Source organism: Lycium ferocissimum, chromosome 7 (assembly GCF_029784015.1).
Source record: "Lycium ferocissimum isolate CSIRO_LF1 chromosome 7, AGI_CSIRO_Lferr_CH_V1, whole genome shotgun sequence".
Lineage (NCBI taxonomy): Eukaryota > Viridiplantae > Streptophyta > Magnoliopsida > Solanales > Solanaceae > Lycium > Lycium ferocissimum.
The window spans coordinates 45,736,472-45,754,200 of NC_081348.1; the positions used below are offsets into that span (position 1 = coordinate 45,736,472).

The 17,729-nt window shown below is 35.2% G+C and overlaps 2 protein-coding genes across 2 annotated transcripts; both read left to right on the forward strand.

Moving 5' to 3' along the window:
* Positions 1–539: 539 nt before the first annotated feature.
* LOC132065354 (alpha-L-fucosidase 1) lies at positions 540–5,468 on the forward strand. The gene is made up of 3 exons (XM_059458701.1): positions 540–1,231; positions 3,309–3,548; positions 4,450–5,468. The coding sequence occupies exons 1-3, from the start codon at positions 567–569 to the stop codon at positions 5,216–5,218; spliced, it is 1,674 nt and encodes a 557-aa protein (XP_059314684.1). The 5' UTR covers positions 540–566; the 3' UTR covers positions 5,219–5,468.
* Positions 5,469–7,281: 1,813 nt separating this feature from the next.
* LOC132065355 (T-complex protein 1 subunit beta) lies at positions 7,282–17,082 on the forward strand. Its single transcript, XM_059458702.1, has 12 exons — positions 7,282–7,377; positions 9,591–9,652; positions 9,743–9,799; positions 10,016–10,081; positions 10,176–10,287; positions 10,965–11,093; positions 12,508–12,579; positions 12,800–12,915; positions 13,510–13,586; positions 13,726–14,211; positions 15,368–15,683; positions 16,693–17,082. The coding sequence occupies exons 2-12, from the start codon at positions 9,647–9,649 to the stop codon at positions 16,834–16,836; spliced, it is 1,581 nt and encodes a 526-aa protein (XP_059314685.1). The 5' UTR covers positions 7,282–7,377; positions 9,591–9,646; the 3' UTR covers positions 16,837–17,082.
* Positions 17,083–17,729: the final 647 nt, after the last annotated feature.

Below are 17,729 nucleotides of genomic sequence, written 5' to 3' on the forward strand. Positions count from 1 at the left end.
GAGGAGATGAGGGAAAATGAGATAAAAATAAGGGGATACGAAATATAACGATAAAAAAAATCTGGCACCGACTTAAATTTGACGGACCTTAAAAAATTATACGGTTCGTATAATGAACTGTATAATGATCACAGAATACCCTCCCCCACTGTTGCCATTATACGGTGGGGGTTGGTCCATTCTACGGGCCGTAGAAAAGTATGCGGTCCGTATAAATACTCCCCAACATCAACTTAGCCGAAACGTATTTCTATCGATTCGTTAACTCTCCGATCCTTCCATTACTTACTAATCATGAACTTAAACCCTCACATACATAACATGAACATGTCTAGCCTCGTAACACCTCGACATTAGTCCTGCTTTTCAAGACTAGAACAACTAACATACGAAGAATCTCAACATGCAACTATGAGGTGTAACAAAATAATTAATTCAAAGTACAGTTAATAAAGATAACTTAGTTAATACTTTCTAAAAAGAAATGCAAAATATAAGCTAGACAAGCAAAAGGGATCAAAATATTATTGCTAGAGTAGTGTAGGAAAAAACAAAAAAAAGAAGTAATGATCATCATTCAGCAGGCTTACTATTTTGAACTATCATTCCAGCAAAGTGCAAAAGCCACAGAAATGGCCATTTTCCTCAAAATCAACAGTATTCACAAAATGATCAACGACAAAAAACCCATTACACTAATTAACCTCAAAATCATCATAATAATCTTCTTTTTATTTCAACTTTCAAGAATTTCACAATCTTTACATCCAAAGCCACCTCCAATTCCACTTCTACCCATACCAAAAGCCCACCAAATCTCATGGCAAATTGCAGAAATGGCACTTTTCTTGCACTTTGGTACCAACACTTTTACAAACACAGAATGGGGAACGGGTCGGGTCGACCCGAAAATATTCAACCCAACTTCACTAAATGCAACACAATGGGTTAATGTAGCTAAAGATTTTGGTTTTAAAAGAGTAATCTTGACTGCTAAACACCATGATGGTTTTTGCTTATGGCCATCAATATACACTGATTATTCTGTTAAGTCAAGTTCTTGGAGAAATGGGGTTGGTGATGTTGTTGATGAATTGGCTAAAGCTGCAAAAATTGCTGGATTAGAATTGGGATTGTATCTTTCTCCATGGGATAGACATGAACATTGTTATGGTCAAACTCTTGAGTATAATGAATATTATATGGGACAAATGACTGAGTTGCTTACAAGGTAAAAAATTAATTTTTATGAACATTTCTTGGTTTTGTTGCATTTTACTACTCCGTTGTTTGTCCAGTTTTGACTGTGCTACGTTTAAGAAAATAAAGAAAGATTAATGAATCTTATGGTCTTAAACTAAAGAAAGATGTGTGTAATGTCATCAAAATGGCTGAATCTTAGCCTTAAATATGTAATGTAGGATGTTGGTGTAAGGAGTTACTAAATATAGAGTAAGGAGTTACTAAAAATAGAAAGTGTCATATCGACCCATTAGTTTTCAACCTGACTTGGCTAAATGCAACACAGTGGGTTAATGTAGCTAAAGATTTTGGCTTTAAAAGAGTAATCTTGACTGCTAAATACCATGATGGATTTTGCTTATGGCCATCAAAATATACTTGATTGTTCTGTTAAATCAAGTAATTGGAGAAATGGGGTTGGTGATATTGTCGATGAATTGGCTAAAGCTGCAAAAATTGCTGGTTTGGAGTTGGGTTTGTATCTTTCTCCATGGGATAGACATGAAGTCATGAACATTGTTATGGTGAAACTCTTGAGTATAATGATGGGATAAATGACTGAGTTGCTTACAAGGTACTAAAGTTTTTAACTTTTTGTCCTGTGCTTTGGTTTTGAGTTTATTTGAGTATGTTTTTTTGTGAATTTGATAGCATTTCTTGATTTTTAAAATATTTCCTCTATTTCAATTTGTTTGTCTTAGTTCGACTCAGTACGGAGTTTAAGAAAATAAAGAAAGATTTTTTAATCTCGTGTATTTAACTAAAGATGTGTATAATGTACCTAAATACCCTTTGAATCTTGTAGTCTTAAATATGTCAACGTAGGTTGTTTGGTGTAAAGAGTTACTAAAGTATCATTCTTTCTGAAATAGACTAAAAAGGAAATAAGACAAACAAATTGAAACGGAGGGAGTGAATAAAAGTTTCTTTCTAACAATTTAAGATTCTAGATGAGGTGATACACATAGTTTTACAGTTAGTAAGATATAGTTACAACTCTTATTTGGGAAATAATGAAGTATGTGCTTTTGGACTATAGCTTGTTCTGGCTTTATGAAGTTATTCATTCTGTGATTGGAATATTGTTTATGTATGTGATTCAGTTACTTATATTGACAAATATTCCAAGCATTAGCATCAATAAAGAAAATGTGAAAATGGGAATTGAGTAATGAAGTATGAAGTGTGTGTATGGTTTAAAATTGTAACTCCATTTGCAGTTCCACATCGAGCTTTGACGATGCCAATTTAGAATGATTCTTTAAGTATGAGTTCTATGATGATAGGGATTGCGAGTCTTCATACTTACTACTGACTTCAAACAACTGCTACTACTACTGCTCCTACACTTCAATTTCCAAGCTTTTCCGGGTTGGCTATATGAATCCCATTCCTTTCACTCCATTTGGTTTTGTTCGTACTAATGGCAAATACTACTTTTTTCCCTAGAACAGTCAAATTTGACTGTAGACACAATGTGAATTCATACTCTTACTCGAGTGGTTATAATTTAGGCCATCTGACGAAAGTATGAGAGTCGTTGACTCCCACCAAGTATAAGTGTGTATGTGTTTTGGTTGGTTAGTTAACTATTTCTTGTCATTGTAACTGAAGGTTAATCAGTAATAGTTGTTTCATTAGTTTCTAAATTACCATTTGGCTAGATCACAGAATTTCAATCATCTTGCTGAAAAAAAGAAAAACGAGAAATCCTTGACATTACGAGTGGTTAGTCAAGACTCCTCTGAAGGTAAGTATAAAGGAGCAGTAACAAAAGAGTTGATATGCTTGGCGCTCATTAAGCAAATAAATCACACTAAATAATCTTTTACCATTTTTATAATCTCTTGCACTCATGAAGTCATTTTTATGTGGTGGAAATTAACTTGTTTGAGTGCTATGAACTATCATCAACTCACTTCCCTTAACCTAAAAGGAGTTTCCATAAAAAAAATGCTCGCGCTTATAGACAAAGAAATATGTAAGACTTGATTATTCAGAACATATAGGCAGACTTTTTGCAATTAACTGATTTTTTCCTGCTGCCAAAAAACCCTGTTGAGCAGATATGGAGAGATTAAATATATTTTTTTAGATGGTGCAAAAGGTGATGGTGAGAAGGATATGGATTATTTCTTTGATGATTGGTTTAGCCTTATTCATCAACTCCAACCTGGAGCTTCGATCTTTTCTGATGCTGGTCCGGATACAAGGTGGGTGGGTGACGAGGCTGGTGTTGCTGGAACCACTTGCTGGTCCCTTTTCAACTGCAGTGCTGTCAAGATTGGCGGTTATAATGATCCCATGTAAGTCTTGTTTTATTATTCTTATCTTCATCATATCTTATTTGCTTTCATGGAAACTTCTCCCCTCATAGTTTACTGTTATGTTATAATGGGTCATATCCTTCACGCCCACAGAAAACTCCTGCCATTTATCATTGTGATCAATATGTATTCTTTAGAAAAGTTCTGTACCAAAAAATATTTCAAGATTCATTTCTCTCAATATGGTGGCGATATAGATCTATCAAATCCGTCCTATTTGACATTTTGCATGGAGTAAATGGACTTGGTCTGTTTCCTACAGTGGAACTTTTTTAAGAAGCTAGGACCCTGGTTCTTCAGTTGGAAAGACTTTTGCTATAGCATATAGGGACGGTTAAAATGGCTACAAGCAGTTAGAGATAACCTTCATTTACTGTTACTTTGACAGGGATTCTTGGCATGTGTTAACAATATGATTTTCATTTGTGTAAATAGGGGAAAAAGAAAAGTGTCCCTATGATGTAAGCCGGTACTTCATTACTTGACCCAATGATGGATAAACACTGATAGCATGTTCTTATTTTCGTTAGGTCCTTTTTCTTTTGTGTGCAAACTAGGCCAAGTAATATTACTGTCAACAACAACATAGCCGGTGTAATCCCATAAGTGGGGTCTGTGGAGGGTAGTGTGTACGCAGACCTTACCCTACCTCGGAAGGTAGAGAGGCTGTTTAACTAATATTAGTGTCATTAGATGTAATTGCCATTTTAGCTGGTAATAACACCTGTAGTGAAAAAAGCCCCCATCACTCTTAAAGTCTGTCAATTGAAACAAGAAATTATGTGGATAAAGTGCCCTCACATAATGCATTATTAACTTTTTTTTTCTCGGCACTCTGAGCTTCCTTTTATCTTAGTTATATTTTTCGTGTATTCAACAGATACGAGAAGGAGGGTGACGCCTTTGGCCATGAATGGGTTCCCGCCGAGTGTGATGTGTCAATCCGACCTGGTTGGTTTTGGCATGCATCAGAAAAGCCAAAAAGTGCAATGACTCTTCTGGATTTATATTACAAATCAGTCGGTAGGAACTGTCTCTTATTGCTAAATGTACCACCAAACTCATCTGGTCTCATATCGGACGAAGATATACAAGTCCTCAAAGAGTTCTCTGAGCTTCGTGATTCTATATTCTCCCATAATATTGCAAAATCTGCTCTTCTTTCTGCCAGCAGTATACGAGGAAATTCAAATGATTCTCAGTTTGGCCCCAAGAATGTTATTGAGGAAGGATTATATACATATTGGGCTCCAGATCAAGGACAACAATCAGACTGGGCATTATATTTAGAATTTCAACAGGTTATAACTTTCAATGTCTTGGAACTTCAAGAACCGATTCAAATGGGGCAGCGGATTATCGAGTTTCATCTTGATAGCTTAGACGAAAATGGAAAATGGCAACACGTGATAAGTGGAACGACAGTAGGATATCGGAGGCTGTTACTTTTTCCAACAGTCAAGTCCAACTCGTTCAGGTTGGTTATTGACAAGTCCAGGGCGTGCCCTCTAATCTCCCACGTGGGAATTTACATGGATTCCTATTCTATTCCACGACGAGTCACCGATACACATACTACATTGAAGTTCATTGACAACCAAGTTTTCAGGAGAAGCGCATACAAGCGGTCTCAATCTGCTTCCATCTAATCTTTGTCGAGCAGCTTTAAGTATAATTAATCTTGTTTTTTTTCTTTTCTTTCTGATGCTTTTGTGTGTTGATTTTCTTTGATTTCAGGTGTTGTAATGTAAAGTTTATAAAACAAAACTCATATTAGAGTGGAGCAACTATTATGAAACTGCTTCCATCTAGTCTTTGTTAGGAGACATTTCAATGTACTGGACATGAAACTTGATTTAATGATTTTCTAATGCTTGTGTGTTAGTAATTTTAACCTGATTTCAGGTGTTGAAATATGAAGTTCAAAAATCACAACTCCAAAACTCACTCTAGTTTTGAGTTTCACTTACCATTGGTGCAATAATTTCCAATTGCATACTACTAGAGAGGTTGTGACATAACTTGGTGAATGTGGTGTATAGTGATGCAGAATGGAAGCCTTGACGTAATGGTAAAGTTGTCGTTGTGTGGGTAAGGTTGCGTACTTAAGACCCAATGTGGTCTGACCCTTCTCCGAACCTTGCGCGTAGCGCAAGCTTGGTGCATCGGGCTGTTTTTTTGTTAATGCATAGTGATGTAAGTAAATGACCTCAAGACATCTTAGCATATTTAATGTAAAGTTAATCTACGCTCCATTTTTTTTAAGATCAATAAGTGTGAATCAGAATGCACAACTATATATTGAGATGTGTATCAAGATTAAGACGTACGAGGAGCAAGTGATGCTTATTAGAATTTGTGAGGACGAGCATGCAGTAGCGAATCTATGTGTTGAGAAAAGGTCACGCGAAAAAATAACCACTTGGATGACCAATAAAAAATTACAAAGTATTTAATGTTTAGCAGCTTCAGAATCAAACTCAGACATGTGGGATTGAAGTTGAGAGAATTGCGTGTCTGAACTTTGATCTTCAATCCGCTGGGTCTAAAACTAGTGACCAAGCCTAACCCTGAAGCTGGATTGTCAAGTCTAAAATTGGAACTCCTAATCTTTTATATTTCAAACTAAGGGTTAATAATTTAGTAGTGATATTGTTCAAAAGATCATAGATACAATAACAACCACGCTGGTTTTGCCTGAAGTTGCTCTCTTATCGATAAAACTTAAATACTTCAAAAATTGACCAAGTTTTAAATAGCACAATTATAAGCAGATACCTGGTGCACATCCTCCTCTTTCTCAATTCTCGAAATAAAATTCACAAATAAGCACTTTTCAACATTTGTAATTAAAAGATAATCATTATTATGAAATTTTAATTTCCATGAAAATAATTATTTTCAATTACAACAACGAAAATTGGCTATTGGTGCTACTTGCCCAATTCCGGGGAGACCAATTGATCATTTTTTGATCGGATTGTTCTTCGTACGGACTGGTCTTTAATTTTTGTCCCTCAAATTGCTGGTCTTTAATTTTTGTCTATGTTTCTCATTTAATGAAAATTTGTTGGCCAAAGTATTTTATTCGTTGGTGTACGAAACCAAAGCTTCTAGGTTTGATCCCAACAGAGGCGATGAATTCGCTATTTTCTTACCAGAACTTTTTTTTCTCTCGAAACTTTGCCTTGTCCAGCATAAGTTTTGTAGGAATTAAATTATCCGGCATAAGTTGTGTAGTAACTAATTCAAAAGGCTATGTTTATAGTTGTGTAATGAATAATTCACAAGGCATAAATGTATAGAAATTTTGCCTTTTCCGGCATAATGTCTGCAGGAATTAAATTTTCCAACATGAGTTATGCAGTGCCGAGCGAATCAATTACTACGCAACATATGCCTGAAAATTTTAATTTCTACAGAAATTATCCCGGACAAGGTCGCGAAATTAGGGTCATAGATAAAAGTAGGCTGTTTTTCTTTTTATTTTTCGATGTCAGAGATGTCTTCGACCATTTTTTTTATTACTTAAAGTACCGAAAAACAAATTAAAGACCAGCAATTTGAGAGACAAAAATTAAAGATCAACCCAAGATAGGACATTCGTGCTAACAACCTTATGGACCAGGCCCAAGTAGAAAGCCCACTGAACTTATAAGTTTACAATTATACCCTCAACAAACTAAAAAAATACCAATTCAGACCATTTAAACCTTCATTTTAGCAAACTCTCCTCAGAACCCTTCCTATTTTCCCACTTTCACTGGTTTGTAGTTCCAGTAGCCTCCACAGTGCATTATACCTTCAGGTCTATTTTCGTCTTTTCCATCATCTCTTACAGTATTGTTATCTCTTTTGTTTATCCTTTTTACAGATCTTTTGCCCTATTTCTTGATTTTTTTTTCTGCATATAATACAGTTATGTTTGTTGCTGATTTTATTTGAGAGTTTTTAACTAATGGGTATTTGGTAAATGACCTAATGTTGCTATGTTTTGCATTAAAGATTTGATTTTTATTACTATTTTGTTTATTCTTTTACACATCTTTTGCCCTAGTCTTGAAATTTCATATAATACAGTTATGGTTGTTGCTGATTTATTCACTATGTTTATCTTTTTTGAGACTTTTTGACTAATGGGTATTCCTTAAATGACCTAATCTTGCTTTGTTTTACATTAAAGATATGATTTTTACTACTATTTCATTTTTTTTACACATCTTTTGTTCTAGTCTTGAATTTTTCATATAACTTCCTATAGGGTTCTGTTGTTGCTGATTTATTTGAGACTTTTTAACTAATGGGTATTCCGTAAATGACCTAATGTTGCTTTGTTTCGCATTAAAGATTTGATTTTTACTTTTTTGTTATTTTTGTGTTATTATCGTTTAGTCTTGAATTTTCATACATCAGTTCTTTGTTCTAGTCTTGATTTTTTCGGATATAATACAGTTCGTGGAACAGCCTCTTGCGTAAATGCAAGGTGTAAGGCTCTTCCCCCTTTTTTACAGTTCTGGTTGTTGCTGATTTATATTTCTTTGAGACTTTTTGACTAATGGGTATTCCTTAAATGACCTAATCTTGCTTTGTTTTGCATTAATATTTGATTTTTACTATTTCGTTATTTTTTGTGTTTATACTTTTACACATCTTTTGCCCTAGTCTTGATTTTTTCATATTAACTTCCTATATAATTCTGGTTGTTGCTGATTTATTCACTATGTGTATTTTCTTTGAGACTTTTTAACTAACGGGTATTTGATAAATGACCTAATCTTGCTTTGTTTTGCATTAAAGATTTGATTTTTACTACTATTTCATTATTTTTTGTGTGTTAAAGATTTGGGTTGCATAGTTAAATTCCTTGAAATTGTGTTGTAGAACTGGAGTTGTTTAGGGTTTCACGCTTTAATAAAAAAAGGGTATTAGATTTTTATCTTTTTTTAGGGTTTGAATGATTACAATTTTCCGTGATCTCTTATTTGCATTAAGCAAACACTATTTATTTTGTTTATCCTTGTTATACATATTTTGCCCTAGTCTTGATTTTTTTTCATATTAACTTCCTGCAGAGTTCTGTTGTTGCTGATTTATTTGAGATTTTTTAACTAATGGGTATTCCGTAAATGACCTAATGTTGCTTTGTTTTGCATTAAAGATTTGATTTTTACTTTTTTGTTTATCCATTTACACATCTTTTGCCCTAGTCTTGAATTTTTGATATATCCTATAGAGTTATGTTGTTGCTCATTTATTCACTATCTTTGTTCTCGTTGAGCTTTTTTTAACTAATGGGTATTCCGTAATTGACCTAATATTGCTGTGTTTTGTGTCAAAGATTTGATTTTTATGACTATTTCGTTTTTACGTTTCATATAACGTACCTATATAGTTCTGGTTGTTGTTGCTATTCACTATGTATCTTTTCTTTGAGTCTTTTTAACTAATGGGTATTCCATAAAATGACCTAATGTTGCTTTGTTTTGCATTAAAGATTTGAATTTTACTACTATTTCGTTTTTTTCTTTTGGGTTTGTTAATATTTGGGTTGCATAGTCACCTGAATTGAGAAAGGGCAATAGATTTTTATCTTTTTGGGTTTGAATAATTACAATTTTCCATGATCTCTTATAGCATTAAACAAACTCTATTTATTTTGTTTATCCTTTTACACATCTTTTGCCCTTGTCTTGAATTTTTCATAGAACTTCCTACAGAGTTCTGTTGTTGCTGATTATTCACTATGTATATTTTCTTTGAGAATGGACATTTCGTAAATGACCCAATATTGCTTTGTTTTGAATCAACGATTTGATTTTTACTATTTCATTTTTTTTTTTTTTTTTTTTTGTGTGTGTTAATAAGAATTTCTCCTTGCATTGAGATTGGGTCGTAGATCAGGAGTTGATTAGGGTTTGAAAAAGGGCAATGGATTTTGCCCTTTTTAGGGTTTGAATAATTACAATTATTCTTGAACTGACTCTACAGTGTTCTGATATTACAACTGTTTTGTTGTTTTAGATATTTGTTAAGGTTCAGCTTTTGGATTTCAGCTTCAAATCTCCAATTTCTTTCTAATGGCGGTACGTTGTGGTTGCTTTCCCTCCTTTGTGTTTTAATAATGTTTAAGCTTGTGGATTCTAAATCGAATGTTTTTTTTTTTCTGTTCTCAGATTGATAGACTCTTTAAAGATGAAGCCACTGAAGAAAAGGGTGAGCGAGCTAGGATGGTAAGTCTCGTTTTGTCAGCAAATAACGATTAAACAACTGAGGTTGCTTATAAGCTATTTTAACAGGTTACCAAATAGTGAGCATCATGTGAGAAAGACAAAGTTTACATGTTGATTGCGATGTTATATATGTGTAATTCTGTGACATTTTTTTTATAGCGGCTTACGAATATTGTTCTTCGATTTTCTGAAACCGTTGAGTGTTTCAAATTTTAGGCCTCCTTTATTGGAGCGATGGCAATTGCTGATTTGGTGAAGACGACTTTAGGACCTAAGGGAATGGTAAGCTAATTTTTTGATTATGCATTTTGCAGGTATTGATAACAGCTAGGTTTATGGGTTTGACCGATACTACATTTTGTTTCAAAATTTGCAGGATAAAATTCTGCAATCAACAGGCAGAGGACACAGCGTTACTGTTACCAATGATGGTGCGACAATTTTGAAGTCCCTCCATATTGATAATCCAGCTGCCAAGGTCCTTGTGGGTATCCTTGATTGATAACTTGTGTTTCCTTGTTATTTTTCCCTGAAACAAGTGATCCATTTTTCTTACGGGCGTCAGATAATTCTGCCCTCTTTTGAAATGATCGTGTCTCTAGTTGGTTGTTGCACTCCATGGACATTAGTGCTGAAGGTAAAGTTAGATCGTACCCGAAAACGAATCCATTGAGCATGGTGTGTACATCCTCCGTCCCAATTTATGTGACACTCTCCTTTTTAGTCAGTCCCAAAAAGAATGGCATCTTCCTATAATTAGTAATAATTTAACTTCAAATTTCCCATTTTACCCTTAATAAGATGATTTATAGCCACGCAGAACTTATTTTAGACCACACATTTTAAAAATCTTTATTTCTTTCTTAAACTCCGTGCCGAGTCAAACACCTTCACATAAATTGAGATGGAGGGAGTAAAAGGTTAAAGTGGACATATTGTTGAACAGGTAATAGGGTTTCAGTGGAAGAATATGCCACAACTTCCATCCTCTTTTTGTTTTTGGGCTTAAGTTATCATTTAAAAGAAAGGCCAGATATGTACTACTTATTTAAGACCTTTTAGAGATAGTTAAAGGAGATAGACGCTGAAACTTTAGCACAGGAAAGATTCTTGGGAACAGAATGATGTGATTTTATGCAATGTTATACCTTGACCCTTTTGTAAGATATCTCCAAGGTACAGGATGATGAAGTTGGTGACGGGACAACTTCAGTAGTTGTTTTGGCTGGAGAACTTTTGAGAGAGGCAGAAAAGCTGGTAAATGCAAAAATTCATCCGATGACAATTATAGCAGGTTTGTTCTGATGATCTGATGTCTTAACATATTTCATACAGGCACACACACGTGTATGTATATTATTAAGGCTTTCTTCAAGCTTCGTTATGTGCAGAATAGTAGATGAGTACAAACTGCTTCTGGACTGCTTTATCGAATTTGCTTGTGTACCATTACTGCAATGCTTGCTTACTATTTTGTCTTTAATTGGATATCTTTTCTTTTATCTATTGAAGCATCTGGTGTACTTGCTTTCTGATGCTTGATGTTTGTTAAATCTAGAAAAAGCTTGACTGTTTTTTCCTTGGATGATACTTGAATGCTATGGTAGGCTTAAAATTTGCACCAGAACATCAGCATATAGCTTCCTAGGTATCTTTACTTTAGTAACATGGGTAGTGATTGAATGCAGAGTGAGTTCTTGGGATAATTTTGTTTTGAAAAGTCAAACCTGGAAGGTAACATTGTAAAGGTGTGCTATGTTGCTCGGACTAGGGTGCGGGTGTTGGATTGGGTATGAATCTAGAGGTCGGATTCGTCATGATCTAAATTTTAAGATTCGTTACGAATCCAGGTACGGATATGGGTGCGGGGATTCAGCAAAAAATAATTCAAAATTCTAAAAGTTGAGTTATATAACCTAAATTATGAGATATTATGCAGAAAACTTGAGGAGAAAATATTGATCAAGAGGAAAATCTTGGTAGGAGATAAAAAGAAACGGAGTGACAGAGAAATTTCTATATACAAGTTAATCAATTTTCTTCAATTTCACGATAGCTTTTGTTTTGATTACATAAATCATTGAATTTGTCCGGAATTTCTCCCTCGATTTTGGTGAAAGTACCCAAAATTGGTTGACTAGAACAGGTACGGATCCCACATCCACACCCATGTCATGTCGACATGGGTGCGGCACCGAAATTGAAGAGTCCGAGAAACTTAGGTTTCAATATTCTTGTTTACAAATCTGTCGCATTGCTTGTTTCGATAGTGGAGTTTAGGTAGAATCTATAGTTTCTCCCAAATACGATAAAAGGAAATAAGAACTCAACTGCTCTTCCTAGTAGAGACAAAAACACTTGGTGATTTCTTCCAGTCTGTCAGTCTTGATGGGCAGAGAGTTACCCTGTACTGAGGTAGAAGGTACCTGGTGGAGTAGTCCAGTTGTAATGCAAGCTGGGTTGGACACCTACTTTTGAAAATTTCAACTACTATAAAGGAGATATTGCCAAGAGACAGCATAAATTCCTTCACACCTGGACATTTCCATCCAAAATTGCCAAAATCTTATTCTATTCTGTTTATCAAGCCAAAAAATAGCAAGTTCCTATTTCTAAGTGATATTCTCGTCAATACTAATTTTTAAGGTACCTAATCTGGTTTCATGCGTAGTGTACCTTTCAATCGCTTATTTGCTTCTTTATATCAGGTTTCCGGATGGCATCTGAGTGTGCACGCAATGTTCTGGAGCAGAAGGTCGTGGATAACAAGCAGGACGCAGGTATTGTTGCTGTTAGTTGTATTTATCATCATAGCAGAGAGCCTACATTTAATGGCATATATTGATTTTCCTTAGACTGGTGTACCACTTTGTCTTTGCACTATGCCAAGATAACTTGTCCTGGATACTAGCAGCTGATAAAAACAATGTAATGAGGCCAAAAGTTATTTGTTTATCTTGATTTTCTCATTATGATATGTTCATTTCTTTTATGTTGCAGAGAAGTTTAGATTGGACTTGATGAATATTGCAAGGACTACTTTGAGCTCAAAAATCTTGTCTCAGGACAAGGAGCATTTTGCAAAGCTGGCTGTTGATGCGGTCATGAGGTTAAAGGTTAATATTTCATCTGCTTTAGCAGCTTACAAAGAGCTTACAAAACTGGCTGTTGATGCGGTCATATGCTTGTGAGACACAATATTGTGTGAAGGGAGTTACTTAGATTCTCGTAGAAGCCTATGCAGCAAAATCTTATGTTGCATGCGGACAGGGGGGGACTATTTGTGACTAAGATTTAAAAAAAGCATCTGAAAGTAACTTTGGTTTTTTTAAATGTGAATGAAACTTAGTTTTTTTCCTTCCTTATCTATAAATAAACATAGTCTTTCCTCTTTCCTTGGCCAGACATTAAATGTTTTTCTTCAAAGGGTTTGAGATTTGATTTCGTCAAAATTAGAACTTTTTCGCTTTCTTTCTGCGAGTGGATTCATCACCTTCTGTGTTATATTATCTAATAGTGTGTAAAGTTAACACCCCCACATTGTGGGACTCACTGGGTATGTTGTTGTTGTTGTTGTGTAAAGTTAACATGAAGATGTATCTGTCACTTATCTATTGATAAAAAGATATGTATTTTCTCACATCCCTTCCCATTTGTTCGTATTCATTTATCGTGTTTTCAATATTTTTCTAAATTGATTGTAATAACAGGGCAGTACCAATCTTGAGGCAATCCAGATAATTAAGAAACCTGGAGGTTCATTGAATGATTCATTTTTAGATGAAGGGTGAGTAAATAAACTCAAAAAATTCTTCCGTTTCGAACTATTTACTACTATGTGTATTGTCGAAAGACAAAGCTATGTATCTAGGACAAGCTTTTGGTCAAATATTCTCTTTTGAAGTGGTGAAGTTTCTCTTATGTAGGTTTATTTTGGACAAAAAGATTGGGGTTGGCCAACCAAAACGCATAGAAAATGCTAAAATTTTGGTGGCAAATACTGCTATGGATACAGATAAAGTGAAGATATATGGTGCACGTGTTCGAGTTGACTCAATGGCCAAGGTTGCTGATCTAGAGGCAGCCGAAAAGGAAAAAATGAGAGAGAAGGTGCAAAAGATCATTAGTCATGGAATAAACTGCTTCGTTAACCGACAGCTGATCTACAATTTCCCAGAGGAACTATTTGCTGATGCAGGGGTACTTGCAATAGAACATGCTGATTTTGATGGTATTGAGAGGTTGGGTTTAGTTACTGGGGGAGAAATTGCGTCGACGTTTGACAATCCAGAGTCTGTCAAGCTTGGCCACTGTAAACTTATTGAGGAGATTATGATTGGTGAAGATAAGCTGATCCACTTCTCTGGGGTTGCAATGGGTCAGGCATGTACAATTGTTCTGAGAGGTGCAAGGTACGTTGGTGTTATATTGTCTGCCTTTTCTTGTTATATCCCCTCTGTTTCCTTTGTTGGTATGGGATTAGGTCTAGGGCTGGCAAAATGGGTAAAAAAACAAGTAACCATCTAATCCGACCCATTAGACATGGGTTGGACAACTGACCATTTAAAAATGGATCCATATTATCAATACCCTTTTGTCTGCGTACACCCAGACCCCACTTGTGGGATTACACTGGGTATGTTGTTGTTGTTGTTGTTGTTCTTGCTTTCTCAGAATCTAAGCTTATTTAGGCTTTTTGCTTGTGTTCTCACCTGACTATTCCTGGAACCTTAACCCATTTTTGATTCGTGTCAAATATGGTCGGATCGGTTATCTATTCATTTTTGTTTAACCCATGTTCGACCCGCCCATACCCAACCCATCTAACGATCATGTTTCACTGAAAATGTTTTCATTTCTTTCACTTGTTTGTTCAAGCTTTATGCATAACTAAGATATCCCTTGCATGAATATTAAACCAAGCTATTATGGACGCCTAATTTTTACCTTCCCCACTCTTTTGGTTGTTTTAGCATTTAAATTTGTTTAGAAGTCTAGTGATAATTTTTTTTTTTTTTTTTTTTTTGGGTGTAAAAGAAAAAGTGGTGAAAAATAAAATGCAAACTATATACTATATGTGTGTGTGCGTGCGCTCCTTTAATATTATAAACTTTAAACTCAAAAACACATTACCTTCACTCAATCCCTTCCAGCGCCACAGGAACTAAAGACAATGAACAAGTGAAGGATTTTAAAAAAGCGAAGATAAGATTTTGATTGATTGATGCTCTGCAAAGGCAACATTACAAATCAGAAAGACTGGAAAAGTAAAGATATAATGTCAATTGGCAAGCTTTTGACTTTCACCCAAGACCCCTACTTTGGACAATGGAAGTAGTTTTACTGCAGTTTTACTTTGGACAATGGAAGTAGTTTTACTGCGGTTTTACTTTGGACACCGGAAGTAGTTTTTCTGCAGCATTGTTGGGCTGTTATACTTTTACTAAAGGACCTGTTTGACTCCTCAATGCTGGAGTTGTTTTGTTTTCTTTTTTGGGTTTTAACTGTGACGAACTTCTACTTGTGATGTATTTCCTTGTTAACATCTCCCTTTATTCTTATTTTCAGCCCTCATGTACTGGATGAAGCTGAAAGATCTCTGCACGATGCATTGTGTGTGCTGTCTCAGACAGTAAATGACAGCAGGGTTCTACTTGGAGGTGGATGGCCTGAGATGGTGATGGCTAAGGCAGTTGATGAACTAGCTAAGAAGACTCCAGGTAAAAGATCTCATGCAATTGAGGCTTTTACCCGTGCACTTTTGGCAATTCCAACCATCATTGCAGACAATGCTGGGTTAGACAGTGCGGAGTTGATTGCTCAGCTTCGTGCTGAACACCACAAGGAGGAAAGCAACGCAGGAATTGATGTCATCTCTGGAGCTGTGAGTAACTCATTTAAGATTTTTTAAATGAATTTTGTTGTCGCGCTATGAAACTGTTCTGAGTTTGTAGTATCTGCTTTCTTTTTGCTTGAATTTTCCTTAATTTCTGCATTAAAATAAATGCAACGATGGAAACTATAAAGCTAAAACTGATGCAATATCCTAAAGTGCATGCGTGATCACGTAATACTTTTTCATGGTTACCTTTGACTCAAAAAGATCATGTAAATACTTTCAAATGAGATGTCCAACATCTTTAGATAAGGAGAAAGAACTCAAGTAATTACCTTCGTTATCTTAATTGAATTGCAATTTAACTCAGCCTAGCACATATTTCAGTGTGTCAGTTTTCTGTTTCTCAAAATCAAAGATTAATGAATGCACATGCATCCACACACAAAAGCAAAAGCAGAAAAGTACATCTCCAGTAAGATCTGTTTTCCTTCGCAGGAGATTTCACCATAACGACCATTCGACTTTAAATAATTAGTGCTTCCCTCGTAACTTGTACATGTATTAGTTATGTTGGTTTCAATACATGAATTACTTCTTAACCAATAACCAAACACCTCATTGTTTTCCTATCTCTTGCACAAGTGTTCCTTTTTTTTTTCTTTTTTTTTTGAAAACTAGTTTGGCTATAGTTTTATCGTTGACACTTAACAGTAAACCAGCAGCTATTTATGGCCTTACTCTGACCTCATTTTTTCGTGCCTCTAAGTTTGTAAACTATAGAAATAAGAAATAATTGGTGAGTAATTGACATTAACCAAAATGGAAGAGATGGAAGAAAAATAGTTACTTATTTCTTTGTGTGGCTTGACTGGAAAGGGAGAGCCAAAGATAAACTGTCCTTTTCTCTTCTGGACTTCTTTTTAGTTCTTTATCTGGTTTCCGTTCCATAACACTATTAAATCTTCATAATCATGCACAGACGATCAACTCTTGCTTGCTTATTGAGAGAAGTACTAGTCTAAATTTACTTATCCAACTGGGGCATCTTTGACAGGTTGGAGATATGTCAGATCTAGGAATATCCGAGTCGTTCAAAGTCAAACAGGCAGTATTGCTCTCTGCCACTGAAGCTGCTGAGATGATCCTAAGGGTTGACGAAATCATCACTTGTGCCCCACGGAGGAGGGAGGGAATGTAAAAAACAATATTGCTCGTGTTTAAGCTGTTGAGATGACTCGTATTCTATTATGGTTTGAGAATTGGAGATGCTAGGTGTGACATTTGTTGAACGAGCCAAAATGATAGATTGCTATTGGAGCCATGCTAAAATGCACTATGCTGAGTAGTTTTTCTTCTCTTTTGAGGAGATGCTTTGGTTTGTTTCATCATGTAATTTTTGGGAAAATGCATGTTTCTAGATTTTGAGTTCAGCTTATTGATTTCTCAGGTGCAAACATTTCACTTAGACAGGCTTACATTAATATTTTGAGTGGCTATTCTATAGGAAAAAAATATGCTGAAGAGTTTTTGACACCATGCTTGTGATGTAGTTTAACTGGAAATAAAGTAGCAGGTTATGCATACTTTGGTAAATACTGAATTGCCACATCGAAATTGGAAATTTTGGCACTTTAGTTTTGGCATTACGGCATTTTGCTACACATTTTTAATAATTTGGACATCCGGTATGAGGCTTCTATCGAAAAAATTCAAAATTCTTCAGACTAAGAGCCTTTTGTTTTTTACTAAATATAAGTTAAATACTTAATATGATATAGATTACCCAATCATATGTATCGTTTTCAAGCGACCGTAGGTAATTTTATTCATTTCAAGCATGAATACAGTTTTCATAGTATCGTGCAACTCATAATTCCACATTGTATGTGAATTGAAGTCGAACAAATTGTGGTTATCGACTTGTACCGCTCAAACCAAAAACCAAACTTAAAAATTACAATCCTTACCGAACTCATTCGGTGTGGTAAGGGTAGAGAACATTTTTTCAAACCGGAAACTATCGGAAATGTTTATAACCGTACCATATTGTACCATGAAGGCATGAACACACTTAAAATAGAAGTCCTCCAC